The sequence below is a fragment of the Anopheles coustani genome, chromosome 3 (assembly GCF_943734705.1).
Source record: "Anopheles coustani chromosome 3, idAnoCousDA_361_x.2, whole genome shotgun sequence".
NCBI lineage: Eukaryota > Metazoa > Arthropoda > Insecta > Diptera > Culicidae > Anopheles > Anopheles coustani.
This window is the reverse complement of record NC_071288.1, coordinates 49,935,397-49,953,071: the sequence shown is the minus strand read 5'-3', so window position 1 is coordinate 49,953,071 and position 17,675 is coordinate 49,935,397. Positions and strand designations below refer to the sequence as shown.

Sequence of the window (17,675 nt, the reverse complement as noted above, 5' to 3'; positions counted from 1 at the left end):
TTATTTGCAATAAATTTCTGCTTGAAGTAATTTACTATGCAATCTGTTCACTAGTCGCCGTCATCCGGTGTGGTTGTGATGTTTTTTGACCCCGCGTTTTACCCTTCTCCTTCTTGGTGAGCGCCTTTTATTACTCCCGACATGTGGGCGAGGAGACTTCGGGCAACCATTTTTTCAACATTCCTGCGTCCGTCGTTCGAAAACGAGCGGGAGGAGAAAAGTCTTTCGCTGGAATCTGTGCCCTCTCAAACGTCCTCTCAAACCGGGCAACGACGACGATTGGCCCCGTACGGTTTGGCAGCGGTATCGGCCGGCATGATGATGGAAGCTCCCGGGCGAACAAAGCAATCTTTCATACATTTCCGCCCGCGCGAGGGCGATTTGCTTCCACAAAGGGCGCCATTCCGCGTGCCTTCCGTGGGCCAAACTCGCTCGTTCGGCTGACGATGGTGGATCGCTGGGACGATAATGGCAGCATAAAAGTAATCATATAACGAAAAGGGAAATTTGTTCAAGCACGATTAAACAGTGCACACGCGTCCGGACGCTCGGGGTTTCCTCGGGTGGATGTGCACCGAAGACACTAAAATAACAATAAGCGAGCAAAGCGAGGAGAACCCTCCAAAACGGAGCCCCCCGGTTGATGCTGCAGTGGAATCCCTTCCGTTGTGGTACGACTTTGAACAAAGGGACTGTTTGACCGTATCGTATTTCATGCCTTCCTAAACGGACGGTGGAAGATGGACGACGTATCCTTTTGGTTGTTTGATTTGTGGAGTCATGGGGTTTCTTTTTCTACAAACAATTTAGACTCGTCAGCCATTCTGAGGTTGATTCAATTCATGGGAATAATTTTACATTTCAAATCACAGCTTCAAAGAAATTACAATATTGTGTGATAAGATCATTAAAAAGGTTATCAACAATATTCGAATAACTGAATGCATAAAACTCTCTATCCATTTTTGCTTTCAAGTTTCACAATAGGAGAACCACAACAAGAAGATTGATTATTAAACTTAATACTAGAATTCAAATTGGGGTCATCAAAAAAATAACGCTTTTCTTAAATTCCAAAGCTATATCTAAAACAAAGATTTCAGATTTTTCTGTTCGATCGTTTCCGATAACCAACTTGACTATCCCGAGACTGCTTTTTAGGGATCATTTTTACCAATACTTTTAAAACGCTATAACTTCACTAGTTTTGAAGATTTTTCAAATCCGTAAACTGTTTCGTTTTTGTATATTTGTTGACTTTTTTTACATTTCTGGTTTTCATGCATTTCTTCATAATTCCGCTAGCTCGGTGTAAAGCAAAAACGGTTGAAAATGAGTTTGTTTTAGCTTTTATTTATTCAAAATCTATAATGTAAATCCAGAAAAAAAATATGCACTAGAAAGTTGGTATATTGAGGAACATTTCAAAATTAAAATCATATTTTAACAATAACAAATTATGCTATAAATCGTGTATAACGTTTCGAAATGCTCGCGTAGGGATAACAGAACAAAGCACAGGACCGAACAACCTATGGACAATTTCTAAAAATCTACATCTTCAAGATCAATTTGTAGCGTCATTTGTTATCTTAAAAAAATGAAATACACGTTACACACTTTTTCTCTGGATTTACACGATAAATTAAAAAAAAAGCATTAAAATTCGATTCACATCGATCTTTTTTGCTTTGCACCGAGCTAGCGGAATGAAGAAATGGTACATTAAAAAATCAAAAACGTTAAAAAATAGTCAACAAATATACTACAAAGTAACAGTTTACAGATTTGCGAAATCTTACAAAATAGTGAAGTTATAGCGTATTAAAACTAGGGGTCATAATGACCCCTAATAATCATTCGAGCAAAATTCCAAAGCAATATATTCTAGCGTTAAGTAAATGTCATTGTTTGTACACATGTAATTCTTATTGAAGAATTAATTTAATTTACCGTCTATTGCATTCAAGGCATTCCTCTCGCTTGAGTCTGCTGATTGCGCGCCTAATAAGACGACGAGCAAAATCCGTTCAAATAGGTAAAGTTCGACTTTAATGGCCAAAAGGGCCCCAGAGGCAAAAACCATCGCGTTTTACTGCACCCAATACGGTCGGGTGCAAAGTGGCCACCATAAAATCGCATTTCTTGGCGCAAAGTTAAATGCGGACGTCTCGAGGTCTCCCGGTGCGGACGGAGCACGATTGAAGAGCGCAGGCAATAAAAGCTTTTTCGCTGCTCTTAACAAACGTCCCGTACGTGTTGTCTTCCCCGGTCCAATGCTCTGCCTGGTTCCAACTTCTTGGGGTTCTCTGCCCTCAGTTCGCGAAAAAAGGGGTCCTCCAGAGCGAGGTAGCCTTCGAGTGCAGTCGAGTAGTGTATCGAATCCCATCACGTCCCGGTTGACACTAATGCCTCTTAGTCGCATGTGAGCTGGTTTGCGTGTAGGACAAGTGCAATAAACAGGAGCTCATTCACACATTGTCGTTTTGGGGGGATGTGGTTTTTTAAAAAGAAAAACACACCCAGAAATGCTGCCCGTGAAAAGATATTAAGGAAGCTAACGGGTGTCAGCATGTTTCGTTAATTATTTTTCTCGCTTGCTCAACCAACCCAGGGACCGGCATGCTGCAACGCGGAAACACCAAGTGCACATTTACTTTTCTGGGTGTGCTGCTCTCCTCCTTATCGGAATCGGCATCGTTGGGGTGAAGAAAGAAAGGTGCCTTTTAAAAAACTCCCTTCATCCGCAAAGGTCTTGTGCAATCGAGGTTCCTCGGCGCGTTCCAGTGTTAGGTTAGGTTGAACGGAACGTGATTTGAATTTGCGCGCTGCACGCTGTCCTTGGAAGATCTGGCCCGCTCCTGGCGCATATGGCAACAGAACTGCTTCCACGCTGCGCTAAACCGCGCACGGGAGAGCAATAAATTGGAGCGAAAAAATTATGCTACCAGCGCGAATGTGGCTTCGCTTTGCGAACCAATTCGTTTCCGGGTTTTCCTTAAGAGGGTTCTTTTTCAATACTCGCGCGGTGAAAAGAGTGCGAGTGTCCTTTATTCAGCACTGATGTGTTTGCCTACCGTTATTGTATCATTATGATGTTGAAAAAGGTACTATGATGCTGATTTATGACAATTATGCATGTGGAAAATGATTTGTAGCTCACTCACTTCATGTGCTGAGCGAGTGATGAAAACTCTAAAGAATCATTGTGCAATTGAAATAAGTTTACTGAAATAAATTTCAGTTTTTCTTAGAAATTGCAGTGTTGGGAAAAAGTTTTATAAATTGTTCATGAATATTCCTGCAGTTCCATTTCAGGCGGAATTAATATAGAAAGGATACAAAGCGATGTTATTTTGTTTCCAAACATTTTCCGTTTTTCGACATGAATTCCGCTGCAAAAACGCTTACTTTGGTTGCATCTTCCACAAAACCATAGTAACATCGACGGAGAACCAGAGTCGACTACCCTAAGCAACCCAAGAGCAAAGACACAAAACTTGCACTCGTAATTTTCCCCCGTCTGGTTGCATTCGAAAATGTGACAAGTTCAAGAGAAGTGTGATTCCTTCGGGAAAAACCAGAAGCTTCCCTGGCAGCCAAAAGAAGTATACGGTGTCCAATCGGCCGTCAAACCGGTGCCCAGAACCACCGTGCAATTTTTTCCGCTTCCTTACACCGCTGAAGAATTACGAAAACTTTGTAAAGCCAATGCGAAGTCTCGCTGGGTGGAGCGGGCAGGCGGGAGACAAAGTTGAAACTTACAGGCTTTCCATTCGCCACCGGTTGATCCGACCAGAGCCGTGTAAAACAGCGTAATTTTGTAGCGCTGATCGATTTCGAGAAGATAACCAGAGCCGGAGCTCTCGGTCCGGAGAACACGGTTACTTGAAGCTTCCCGGCATCGGAGTTGACGGGAAAGGATTACCCGATTCTGCACCCGGCATGCGGCGGGATGCATGTGTGTGTGTGTACGAGTATGCGATTTTTTGTCCCCGTCCTCCAACATTGCCCTTTACTCAGCCTTCGTCCTTCGGCTCTTCGGTTTGCCACCGGCTTGGAATGCCATCGCCCCGAAACCATAATACGCTGTCATGTTCAGTCTACTCGTCAGTCAGCTTTTGAGAGCACTGAAAGAGTGGAAGACCTTCCTTTCAGTTTGCTCGCACCGTGAGAACCTTCCTCCTTTTTCCAGTTCTTCCCCCGGTCTGTGAAGAACTTTTTGTGAGCTCATAAATAAATTGTGCTGCCGTGATCCAGTTATCTTTTTTTTGTTTTTCTTGCGTACAAAGAGGACAGCAGGAAATTATATGTTTTTCCAGTGTTTTTTCGTGCCCTCGATCTGCAGCGTAAAAAGTTACGAGGTCGAATGGGGCAGTAACCTTAGAGAATAAAGCTCCCCGGAGAATTTGAGGATCATTTTGGGAGAGGTTTATTCAGATCCTGCATAAGCAAAATATTTTGGGCGTAAAATTATACTTTTCTAGATTATCGATTAGAAGTGGCTCTACGATTCGGTGAACGATAAGTAAGACGAGTGAGTTTACCAATAGATTTATTTAACAAGGAATCACAAATGATTACTTTACTCAGCACTTGTAGATCTAACGCAAGATATTTTGAAAACTGTTGCAGTACTTAAGGTTGCATAATGCTTTAAGTTAATTATGTTTTGAATAATCATTGGGGAATCGTCGTAATCATTCGGGAAGGAGTAAATAAAAGCACTTGCGATACAAGGCACCAGAAAAAGCGAGGCTCTAACGATGCAAAGCATCAGTGAACTGTGTGCAACATTGTTCTAAGGTAATGAAGTCTCGAAATGCACTTAACAAATACAGCTGGCATCATCTCGTCAGCGCTCGAGCGTATCTGAAGATGCTTTTAAGAACAACAATTCTGTTGTTTTAACCTTTGACCAGCGACCGGGTTCAACATTCAACGTGCACCCCGTTTCCGCGCACCGCCGGAAACGTCCCGGGAAAACGGTGGTTTCATCCGCACGTCGCCGAGTGCTACTAATTTTCCACCACAGTTGACACCGGCGTTCTACCTCCGCTTGGGTGGAAAACTTTCCCGTTTGATGACGCGTGTCACCGCGCGCACGCTGACGTCGCGTCCTTTTCTGACGAGCAGATAATTAGATCTTTGAAAAGTCACTCCAAAACTACTCCCCAAGCGGTTCGCTCGGGTTTGTTTGCCGCTCGGCTCTGAAGTGCATGTTGGCTGGTTGGGTTTTCGCGAGAGGAACACCCGTTTTCCGGCACACGGTGCGATCTAACGGTGCGTGCCGGAAGTAATGACTATGGGTTCGATTTGGAACACTAAGTTTAGTTGTATCAAGTTGAAAGGTTGGTAAACGAAGAGCATCCATTTGCAAGGTAACATTTTTCGACCAAAGAAGAACGCTACAAACGCGTCAAATAGTTGCAACTAGTTGCTCAAGTACGTCATTAAACGAAGTTGAATGGCAGACTGAAGAGGTCATTCCGGTAAGCAGTGTGTGGTTTCCAGTCACCGGATGAGAGCAGCACTTGTATTCTTCGAAGCTCTTCATAGTTGGATTCAGTTAGTGGAAAGTTTTGTAAGAAAATGCATCAGCACTTTCTTTCACTTGTATCAAATGCATTACAATCAAATTGGTAGTACTTGAACAAAGCACTGCTTACGAACCGTGGTTGATCATGTTTGAAAAAGCTTCAAAGAACATTCGCTAAAGGCCTGTTTTTTAATTGAACACATATTTTTTCCTTCCTCTCCTTCGATGCTTGTCAAAACCAAATCCTTAATCTCCTTATCCTCGTACGTCGAGGCGTACGGTTCCCTGAGGCTAAGAAAAAAAATGTGTTCAATCAAAATTTGACGTACCCTTCGTACTCTTTCCGAAACCCGTCACTTACCTTTCTTCGACACGAAGCCGCAAGGATGATCGAACAGGAAATCCCGAAAATAATTACAGTCCGGATCGATGCCCGGCTCCTTGCAGAGACAGGTGGGCCGGAAAAATGGGAACGCCTGCAGCGTCCGGAGTGCGGCCTGGCATTTCGTAACGGTGACGGTGCTGCAGGCGACTGGAAGGAAAGGGGAAAGAAACATTAGTGTGTGGCTGATCGGTTTAGGGATAGCTGGTTCGGTTTGATTATTTAATCATATTTCCACGTCTTACGCAGCTATTATATTTTCTTTGCGGGCTTTTGGTTTTTGTTTTTGTTGATGTACCTGAAGGAAGTTGAGAAGGATTGAAAAATAATTCATCGGAATCCGGGATGAAGAGGAGTTTTCAAATTGCGAAGGCATAGATTAACCGAAAAATTAAAAGAAAAACAAATATCCTACACCCTCACATACCCTGTTCAAGTTCCTCGAACGGTTCGAAACGATTTTGTACACTTTTTCGTTCGCACCTTTTGGCTCTGCTTTCCCTGTTGCTCGAATCGATATCTTTGCCCTTCCCGTGTCTCGTTATATTGACCCTCCGTTTTTTTTTTTTGGTTCGATCCTTTTTCCGAACCTCATTTTTTCCCCTTCTTACCCTCTTATCGACCACTTTGTTGGCAACCCCAAATGTGTCAATGAATTTTTATGAGTGCTCCCCAGGAAAAAGTTTGGGTGAGGTTCGGGTTTGCTGAAAGGAAGGAAACGCGGTTTTGCCCTCCTTCGCCCAGTCTGCGGATTGAATTTTTGCGGTTTATCTTTTACCCGGCACAGGTGGTGGAAAATGAAAATTTAATTCCTATTAAAAGCACTCCACTCGGTCCACTCCGTGCTGTCAGAGCGAAGTTTTTCGTCTCCCCTAGCCGGACCGGACCGAAGGGTTTGCAAGCGAAAGAAATCTCCGAAATGGTTTTGGCTTATTTTATCAATTACTCAGTTTTGTGCGTTTCCGTTTTTATCCCTGTAAGGGTATCCTTATTTTATTATCGGAGCGGTAAATGATTTTTTTTTTAGCAAACTATACCTTCCTATCAATTGCATGCCGAGGGATTTTCACCAAATACCATTTTTGCTTCCAGTTTTTCCTCCACGAAAGGACTTGTCATTTGAGGTAATAAATAAAAAGCTTCTTCTCGCACCAACGTCGCTGAAGTGCTGGAAGGACATTTTTATGAATAATTTATCCACTTCCGTTGGCCATTTTGCATAGTCAAGGCGAATGTCACTGGAACCCTCCTCGTAGACGTACGGTTTTCCCGGGGTGTCCATCTCTTATCCAACGAGTTCGAGCATAAATTGTGTACCACTTTCACCAAGGATGATCTTCGCCCTCTTTCGCCTGAGTGAAAGTTGTTCTGCAATGTCTATTTTTTCATCCCCATTCAGAACATCTGAGATAGTGTGGAGACGGGAAAAATTGTCTCGTTATGCAGCTTGCCAGTAACATTTTTAGCTTTAGCTTTAAGTTTCTCGTGCTGAAAAGTTAGTACCAGTACCGGTCGAAAATAAAATGACCTCGAGAAGAACGTGACTGGTGAAAACTTACGTGTCTTCAAATTAAAAAATAATACACCTGTTGTAGAGGCACAATGTATTATATTTTATACAGAAATATTATACCATCAGAATGAATATGATTCATTGCTTAACCCATTGTAGGACAGGGCATCATAATTATGTAGTCCAATAAGATTATTCACGTCACATTCTTAATGCTGGTGCTGGTTATTTCGGAAACTCTTTATTTAATTGTAAGCGTGTGTTCTTTTTTGCTTATAAAAGTCAAAGTGAATCCTTCATCGGCCGGGCGAAGAGCAGCGCTAAAAGGAACTGCTTGACCGTGGAAGTCCAAAGTCACTTAATCAACTCCAGCGATGGCAGGATGAAAAATGATATTTTTATCCTTTGCCCCAGCCGTATTCATATTATAATGCCATCATTTCCCTTAGCCGCGTTTCGAACACCCTGGCAACATTAAATTACGAGCGTGCAAAATTAGGGATCACCTCCACCACCAACACCACCCCCACCATCACCGTCAGTGGGATCGAAAACTACGTCAAACGTTCAACGGGCCTCGGTCAATATGCCCGCCAGTTCATTACGTTTTTTTCCTTCGAGGAAGGAAAGAAACCGAAAAAATACCCCACCAAACAGTGACCTTCGTGCGGCGGGGGCGTGGGATGGGTAGGATGAATGAAGTTTTGGTTAAGATTCCCACACACACACACACACGCACACGTTTTCGACCCACGACCCCCAGAGGACATATGGTTGGGGCATTTTTCACTCAATCCTCACGACCTGCTCCTCCCTTGGCCCGGGGAGCCTTGATTTTCCCACCGCAGGCGGGAAGGCAATTATCGGCCGATAATAAATTATTTACAAGCCATATTTATGAGCTACGGGCGGGCGGTGGAAAGAACAGGTGGAAGTGGTGGGGTGTTGCTGCCGTATTTCTAGATTGCGGTTAAGAACCTGTTTGCTCGAACGCGTGCGTACGTGTGTGTAGGTGTTCGTGGCGTGGCGTGGCACGAATGGAGGGCAGTTGGAAGGTTTCACTTTATTTCGTGTCTTTCTCCTACTTTTTTCCATCGACGAAAAATATGTGCTCTTAAGTATGTATACGTTTCGCCATCGATGTGTAGCCTTTGAATAGTTTATGGGTCGGGCATGGACGTGGGAAGAAAGCTTTTCATCATACTTAGTGGGCGAAGGCGAGGTGGTCCAGAATTTACCTAGTGGGTTTTAAGCGCCGTGAGCGGCTGGGGGTGATTTTTCCAGCCATAGGTTTATCGAACTATTGCAGTGAACAATTTTTATGGAATTGTATCTACATATATAAAATTCTTATCTAACGGTGTTAGTGGTTAAACTCCTCCTGAACGGCTGAACCAATTTCAATCAAACTTTGCACAAATGTTTCTTAGACATGAGAATAGGATCTTGATTATATCAAATGTCCGGAAGCTACATACTTTTTTAATAAATTACGATTTTGTATCATGGTCATGGTTTGTTTGTTTACATTTGGGACTGACATATGAAGTGCAATCTCAACTCGCAAGTATAAACGGTTAAAGCAGCATGCCTTTTCACAGAGCGTGGTGAGTTGATTTTGGACAAATCGCCTCTTTTCAAAAGCTAGAAAACTAATTTATTGGTAAAAATTACAAATTTTGTTAAGTTTTATTGTTAAGTTAACTACTTTTTGTTAAGTATTTTGTTAAGTTAACTTGGGTCGGATTTGATATAATATATTTTCATCGATCCAGTTTCCAACTCCCACGAAGCTGTAAGGTATCCAAAAGAGTTTTGAACTCTTTGATTTTTACAGAGCATGGCACCTATGCAATAAACAATCAAAATGTATAGATAAAAACCAATAATTTTCAACAGTTGTATGTTGTTAAAAAAATATTTAACCGAGTCATCTAATTTCTTAACATATTTAGAAGTATGACGAATTTTAGCCTACTCTATAAATTCAATTTCAAACAAAGCACATGATTTAATGAATGTTTTAATCTTCATGTATAATGAATTCTTTGGTTTACCATTTTTCAAATCAGCATTTTCCTTTAGACATTTCACTTTTTTTACTATAAAATCATTTTATTTGATTGCGCAAATGCTTTCACATTGGAAATGATTATGGTGACCAGGTACAACTCATGCAAGAGGAATGAAAATGTAAAAGCTTATAGAACTGGCAACAATGGCAAGTTTCGTGTACATTCCGATTCTCATTTGCTCATAAAAAGTAGAACGATTTCTCCACGTCCAGCTAAGCGAACAAGCGGTGTAGCTGCGACGACGTCAAGCGAACGATCGAACAATTTTGAGTGACTTGCGAGGTAGCATTTTCCCAAGCGAGCCTCGTCGAGTCGGCCGTAGCGAACTTGCGGGAAAAACGGACGGAACGTGTAATTATACTTTCACGTCTATTCTTGCCTTCCCTTTCGTGCCGTTTCAAGGTAAGCAACATCGTCCGGCATGGCATTGAACGCTTCGACCAAAGAAAACGTCTCTCTCTCTCTCTCTTCCTCTCTTCCTTTCTTGTATCTGCCCCGAGCTCCACACAACCGGCCGAAGGCACACGGTTGATCCTTTTGCGGAAACCGTACCGCCGGTTATCGGTTCGCGAAATCTACAACTGGAACGCTCCGACCGGTGTTCGTGTCTGTTTGTGGCCAGGGAAAAACAGCAGGTTTCCTTTCCACGTGCCCCTTTCTAAGCAAACGGCTCCCATCAGGGAAAGCATTTGATTTTCTTTTGATTTGGCTTTTCTTCGCCTCGAAACGCCACGAGTTTCGGAACAGATTTGCCTTTTCCTTTCTCTTTCTTTCTCCTGTGCCTGACGCGATGGTTACCGCGCGAAGCCAAATGATCAACCACGGCGATAGCAGGGGGTAATTTGCATGGATTTCGGATGGATCACTACCACAATCGCCGACCGGCACAGGTATGCGGTGGATTGGCCCTTTGCTGGTCGCACACTGCCATGGTTCGCACACTCACTCCGGCTGGAAGTCGTATCGATTAGCACGATTGTTTCGCGAAGTGGAACAAATATGCTCACCGGTATGTTTGGTAGTTCAGTTGATATTCGGTGTCATGACTGGCATTTCGTAACCACTATCGGAAATCGGAACATTTTTCATTACGAGAAATATCGCGATTGGCACTACTCCAGGGAGGGAAGTGGTTAAACCGGAGATGATATTTGATTAATAGTACAAGTTTTGGTTTTATTAATTTTTACACGATATTTAACGCAAGAAACTCTTGTAAAATTATACCTTTTTAACATTTAGAAAAGCGTCTCAACATCCCGATAAAACGTGTTGAATATGTTTGTTGAAATTCAAAACAACAACTCTTCAGAAAACATTTCCAACCGTTTCAGATGAGTACTCAACCCACTCAAAACTGCACCTCGCCCGCCTCACCGCAGTAATAAGGCCGTAAAATATGTTTGTAATTGTGGGCTAACGAAAACTAGTTCATAAAATCACTCCGTCCATAAAAGCAGTGCGCATTTATCTCGCACCATCGTTGGCCAGCTTAATCGATGTCATTAATTTTGCCCTGACCGAAATTAACCCTTCTCAAAGCGGCAACCCCGGCAGGGTAGTTCGGTTGGGGGCAATACTGGAGTGAGGCACCACTAACACAGCCTGTAATCTGCCCTTTAACCGAGCCCCAACTTGGTCGATTGTTTTTTGCTTGCCGGGACCGAAAAATTGTCCCACAAACCTCGAGCGAAGCTCATGAAAACATTACCACAACGCAACCAAGTGGTGGGAAGGATTCGTTCAGATTAGGTGCACTTCTTGTTGGGGGTAGAGGGTAAAGGAGGGTCGGGGTTTATGGTTTCCAATACCGCCCGACAAACATTTCGATGGTGACAGTAAACACAGTGCACCCCATGGGGGAGGAAAGGGGGGGGGGGGGGGGGGGAGTGCTTTAAAACGGAAAGGTGCCATCAAACGTACGAAAGTGCGTCGAGGGATTTCCGAGCCCTCGGGTAAGAATTTTTGTGCTTTAGGAAGGTTGATTACTTATGTTGAAGATAATGTTTTCACAAGAACCTTTTTATGAAGACATTACTCCCGTATTTTGCTTGTCCATTTGAAGTTTCATACTGTTTATCGATCAATTTGTCTTTAACCAGTTATTAAATTATTTGAAACACGATCGTTTTAATTTTACTATCACTCCATTCACTATTTATTGAGCTCATGAGTTTAGTTTAGTTCTATCTTTCGATTCTTTTCTTATTTTTAAATGGCCTAGAGTCATCTCCTTACAATGATATTGTATATAAACCAACTAGTTGCTAATAATCTGAAACTTACGAAAAGACTAGTTACAAGTCTGTATCTTTTCGACATTGATCATTGTTGCTTTCGTTTTTTTCCTTGTTTTTTGGTGGAAATAAAATGATTTCTGAAGTGTTTCAACATAACGTTCCTTTTCGTTTTTATATCCACATCATAATGTCAGCCTCGAAATCCCGATAACAACTCGGCAACCTGATTTTTATCGCAGATTGAGCCATCTTTTCACCGTTTTGCTCGTGTCCGAATCCCAAACACGGACGACGAAAGATCCGTTTTTCCCAGAAACGGACCGCCGTTCCGTCACGGTTCGCTCCGCGAGTGTCGCGTAAGCATTTTCTCTTTTCTGCACCTGATAATATCTCAACTTAATGTACCGTTTATCTTCCACCCGTGGGGGAAAACGCGGGGACAGCGAGGAAAGCACGCTTATCGTGGCCCGTGCGTTTCCGATCGCACCCTCGTACGGTCCCAAGTGAGATGTTAAAAAGTGCGCTCGGTAAGGAAGCGGCGAGAGGAAAACAAACGGTAATGCTGAACAGATGCCAAGACGTCACGCGAAAGGAAACTAGAAAGAGGAAAACTCCCGTAATACAGGTGTGCTAGTCCCGTTGTCATCCCATTTGGTTGCTTGCCGGGAGGGAAAAGAATGTCATGTTAGCGCTTTTCCTATCTTTCCGGTGGCTGTCCCTTCATTCGTCATCCGCCAAACCAGCCTTCATTTGGCTTTTTCTTGCTGTTCGTCGGCAAAGGGAACAAAAAAAACTAACGCTCCAAACGCCAATGACAAATTGCTATTTACGACCGTTTTCCGTTTCCTGGCGCATCATCGCTCTCCCGACGCGGTGCGATGCTGTGCGGCGTAATGGGACACACTGACGATTACGGTTCCCCTTGGCAGCTGGTCTGCCGCCGCGGGAAAATGTCCTCCGGGCGGCCGTCGGACGGACGCGGCCCAGATGGGCGATAATGAATTAAGGGAAAAAACAACGGTCGCCCGAGCGGGGCGACGGCGCACAATAATGAATTTATTTTTGGTCAATTTCTTCCCATCTAAATGAGTTCTGCCACTTAATTTTCCCGGCCCAGTCTCTTCGCTCCCGGGTGGTCGGTGCGATGTTTTTTTTTTTTTTTTTTTGGGAGGGTGTTTAAACCACATTTTGAACCATCCTGTTTTCCCTCTTGGCCCTGGGTTGCTTTGTTTTACAGCGCCAATCGTCGTTTGCAGTTGTTTCTCTTACGTTTCTTTTTGGCCCAAGGAAACCCGAATCTGCGGGGAAAAATCGCTGGGCGGGCAAATGGAATGAAGGAATTTCAGCACAAACCAGCACTGAACAAAACCGACACAGCACTTCGATCGGTTCCGGTTGGGCGGCCGAATGGGGGGATGGTGGTCGGCTGGACGGATGGCGTGATTTGATGGTCTCGAAAGATGTCTTGTCTTTCCACGCTCATCATCTGGCTCCTTCTCTGCATCATCATCGTTCCCATCGAAAGCGGCGCGAGGAGTCTAATGACGTGTAATTCATTTCTTTCAAACCACGACACTTAAAACGGAAATCGGTCCAGCCACCGGTCGCCCTTCGGTATTGCGATTGGTGGAAAACCGCGGAAAATCGAAAGAATGAAAACGCCCCAGCACAGCCCTAACACACACACGCACAGAGGAAAAACGCGGCGTCGAAGCCACATTTGCTCGACGCCAATGTCCGTTCGTGGAACGTCGAACGGAGATCTTAATTTCCCTAATTGAGAAAGCCAATTTGGTTTGCGGTTGGTGCGAGGGGTTGCGATACGCTGCGGAGCTGGAAAACCTCCCTCCCCACCCCGTGCCATCCGGCATTCCCAGGAATGTTTCGCCCGGCAAAAGAAACATACTTTTCCCTCGTCGTTAAGTCGTTTGCCACCGAAGTCGAACTCGAAACCGAACTCATCCCGACGGTAAGTTTTACAGCACATCATCATTGTCGGCATCATCATCATCATCATCATCAGCCGTTCGTTTCCAGCGAATCGCGAAACCGATTGAATTCCGGTGGAAGTTATCGTCCCGGAAATGGGGTCCCGCTCTCTCAGATTTCCCCCCCCCCCGAAACGGGGCACATCCCGCGGGAAAAACGGGCACCACCGGAACCACGTTTCTTTGCCCCCTTTCGGCCGAACGGAAAATCCGAACATCGACGACCGGCGGGAAAACTTTTCCCGGCTCGGCGCTTTGTGTGATTTTAAATTAACTTCTTTTGTCATCGACGACAACGGCGGGGACAGTGAAGTGCCGGGTGCTTTTTCAAGGAGCACATGGGTTAAATATTTGCCGATTGCATTAGCGAACGTTCGACGAATTTCTCGGGTTGAAAAACGGCTCGTGAAGAGATTACTTGAGGCATACATGTCTCAGAAGAAATTCGTGTGTTTAAACACGCGTGGTAAGAAGAGTTTTCTTCAGACGGTTCGACCATAAGCATGACAGCACGATTCGAGTCATCAATCAGGGTTACCCAGTGGTGAACCGATCGCTCAATTTAGCTATTTAAGGGAAAAAATACCCACCGCTTGGTTCAATCCGGATTCCCACGGCCTCAAGTGCCAGCTTTATCAACCTCCGCAGATTTGCAGTTCCTAAACGCTTCCGGGAACTCAAAAAAGAGTGATCTGATTTAGGAAAATTTCGCTCAACTTTTTTTGTTCGCTTTGTGGCATCGGACCTCGACCTAGGCGCGTTACAGTGGCATGAAAAGATAGGCGAAGAAGAAAGAAAGATTCCACATCCAGAGAAAATCACTAATGAGGCCAAAGCGTTCGCTTCTAATGATGCTGCCACTTTGAGTACTCCGAGTTCGGTTCCGTAAGCGATGCCGGGGATGGTAATAAGGGTTAATGCTGGGGAAGGGGGGAGGGAGGGGTTGATGATTACATCCTCCTTCCCCGCGGGGGTGTTTTCGCGTTAAGTGAAACTGATTTATCGGCTTCGATGGCGAAGCAAATCGGAAAGAAGTGTAGGATGACAAGAAAAAAATTGCCTCAATCGCTGAAACGTTTATCGATACACGCTGAAGAGGTTTCGATTTGAGGCAATCTTTGGGAGAAAAGCGTAACACACAGGCTGATTTCGGTACGCGCGAGTAATGAACCGACGGATCACTTCATGTCAGTCGAGGCAGAGCAAATTGCGTCTTACCGCATGCTAATCGCCATCGCAATCGAAGCAAATCGTAACGAAGATGCCCGACTGCCGATTCTTTCTTCACGCGAACGGTGATCGTCTGCAGTGTGGCAGGTGATGAACCGACAGTGTTTAAGATGACGACTACCGACGAGTCTTTGTCAAGTCATTGTATCCTATTTTAGTCCATCGATAGACTCGTAGGTTCGCTTTGATCTTACTTCTCAGCATCCTCTTTGCGAAAACAGCGAACGATGTGTGTATGTGTGTGTGTGTAAGGGATTAATAGAGTCGGAAATGTGTCACACAACAATCGAATCGAAGGGTGTTTTTTTTCCTCCCCGAAACCATCATTACTGTTGACGTCCCGATCGAAATGGAAGACGAAAAGGACGCGTCCATCCATGACCCTTTGATCGGGTACTCTTTCTCCTCATCGAACCATTGACCCATCTTCGAAGGACGGATGAGGGCAATCTTATTCTGCCTTTCGTTCGGGCGCACAAAACACCTCCACCGTTTGACGCAACTCTGGTGGAAAATTCACTCGTAAGTGGCACCGTTTTAGGAACCGATCCTTTTCCGTCTGGTTTGACTTCGAATCGAAGTCATCTTCCTGTCCCGGTGTTGCACTTCCTCCTTTCCAGCAAAAACCCAACTGTAAACATCACTTTTCGATCCCGTTTTCCTTTGCCACCCACGCAGGTGACGATAAAAGGTGACGAACCGAACCGGAACCATTTATCGACATTTTAGCGCCACCATAAAGGGGCTGAAGAAAACAACAATGAACAAGGAGGAAACGGATTGTCATCGCACCGTATCCAACGTGATGTAGAAGGGCGACGGGAAGGAGGGGGGGGGGGAGGTTCGACGGATGTGTATTAATAAAATTGTCACTGTCACGTCTGTCGCAATCAATTTCGACCCATTGGCGAGGGTGAAACACGGTCGTCACACGGATTGCTTTGATTACATGCGTCCAGGTCCAGGTCAGTGCTTTGGTTGTTGTGTCGTCTTAAGAGTTTTATGCGAAAATTCGAGGTCAGCCAGGGTCAGAGCGTTGCGCCATCGTGTCTGGTCAATTGATTTTATTCCCTTGTCAGGAAAATCAGGTCCCGGGTGCTGCAGTGCAGATGCCGATGTCGATGGACGCCATAATTGACAGCAGCGAATGGGGAGGGCGGTGGCGTAAGGTTACTTAGAAGAACGCTTTTATTGCGTTGTTTGTTTCCTTGGCCACGTTATGGGTAATTTATGCCTCAATACACCTCAATTCAATTCGGTTTAAAGCCGTTTTACGATGACATGTCTGCAGTGTTATCTCTAAACGCTTGGGTTTACACACCGAAACATTGGTTTCTAACATCATCATAACACTGTTAAGGCACAGTTTGGCGGTTCCTTAAGGAGATATTAAGTTAGCAGATGCCTGAATGCACTTGCAAACCATAATTTTGGATTCGGGAAATTGTGCGTTAATGTTTATTGATAAAACAAGGCACAGAGAAAATAATCTTTATCAAGAACACAAGTTAAAAATCCAATACATCAAAAACTAAGGACATAATCACTTCGTATCGATTTTGCTTGCGCCAACTGCTTCACGGTGTGTCCATCAGAAAACTTTATTGAATTTCCAAATTCATCACCCTCACCTGGTCGAAAGTTTCCTTTTCTCTTCCTCAGTCAGCCTCGGGTAGACGCAGCTTGTCCTTTGCTTCCACCAAAAATCCCCATACAAAGCGTTCTTCGTTTTCATTTCGATTCGAGTTGATATGCAAATGTATGCTCGTAAAAGTTTTGCGATTGTAGCAAATAAATGCCCTCCAGAAATGCCGCCCCCGAGTGAACGGTTGTAAAACACGGGTGACGTTTCCCATCGAGCGCCGAGAACGGTAGAAGACTCTCCCACGCTGCCGGAAAACGATTGCTGGGGGCAGCAAAAATCGAAGAATGGATGAAAAGCAAAAACCGAAACATGCCTGCCGATGCAGTTTTCCCAGCGACAAAACATAGATACATCGCCCACGAGGCATCTTCCATGGCATCCGTCCCGTTCATCTGGTGGCCCAATCAGAACCTTGGCATACCGTTTTCGAGCGTTGGTGTTTGTGAGGTAGGGGGGAAAAAAAACTACATCGACCCACCAACACAATGAAGAAACCAAAATGGACTTAATACTGCAGTTCACTAGCGGACAATCGTTACATAAGCAGGGGGTGGGAAAAAGCAAAAGTCCACCAGGATCACCAGCAAAGGGGGTTCCAAGGAATACCCAAACAGCTATGAATTCCCTGTGAGTTCCTTCCGACCAGGGTGAGGGTCGTAGTATCCCTCCGGGGGCGCCGCAAAGACGTAAAGCAAACAAAGCATACCCGTTTTACGGCAGCCGGTATTGAGGAGGTAAAATAAAATCGATACACCGGGTTGGCCAGGTATATTGCACGTTGGTGGATCCGCTGCTGCACCCACTCGGCCGCCTCCTGAACTGCAGCAAAAGTCAAATGCCGTGGGCATTTGAAAAACGACCCAACGTAAGCTCCCGGGAAGAGCGCTGGCACAATAAAAAGTAATAGGCAAAAAACAGGCGGGCGGACATAACTAAACACACAGGTTTCGAACCCGGGTGCGGGTTGGGTGTTGGCGCCCTAGTGCAGTGAATGCAGTTGCATTGGCTCGGGCAAAGCGAAAGTTTGTGATTTACGAGGAGCGTCTTCGAATGTTGCAAGTGA

General features: G+C 44.6%; 1 protein-coding gene across 1 annotated transcript in view; it reads right to left on the bottom strand.

Annotated features, from left to right (window-relative positions):
- LOC131262434 (uncharacterized) overlaps window positions 1-17,675 on the bottom strand; it is a 96,487-nt gene that overhangs the window by 27,332 nt on the left and 51,480 nt on the right. The window contains exon 3 of the mRNA XM_058264435.1: window positions 5,901-6,071. Coding sequence (XP_058120418.1) covers window positions 5,901-6,071 — 171 coding nt within the window. The remainder of the gene's footprint in view (window positions 1-5,900; window positions 6,072-17,675) is intronic.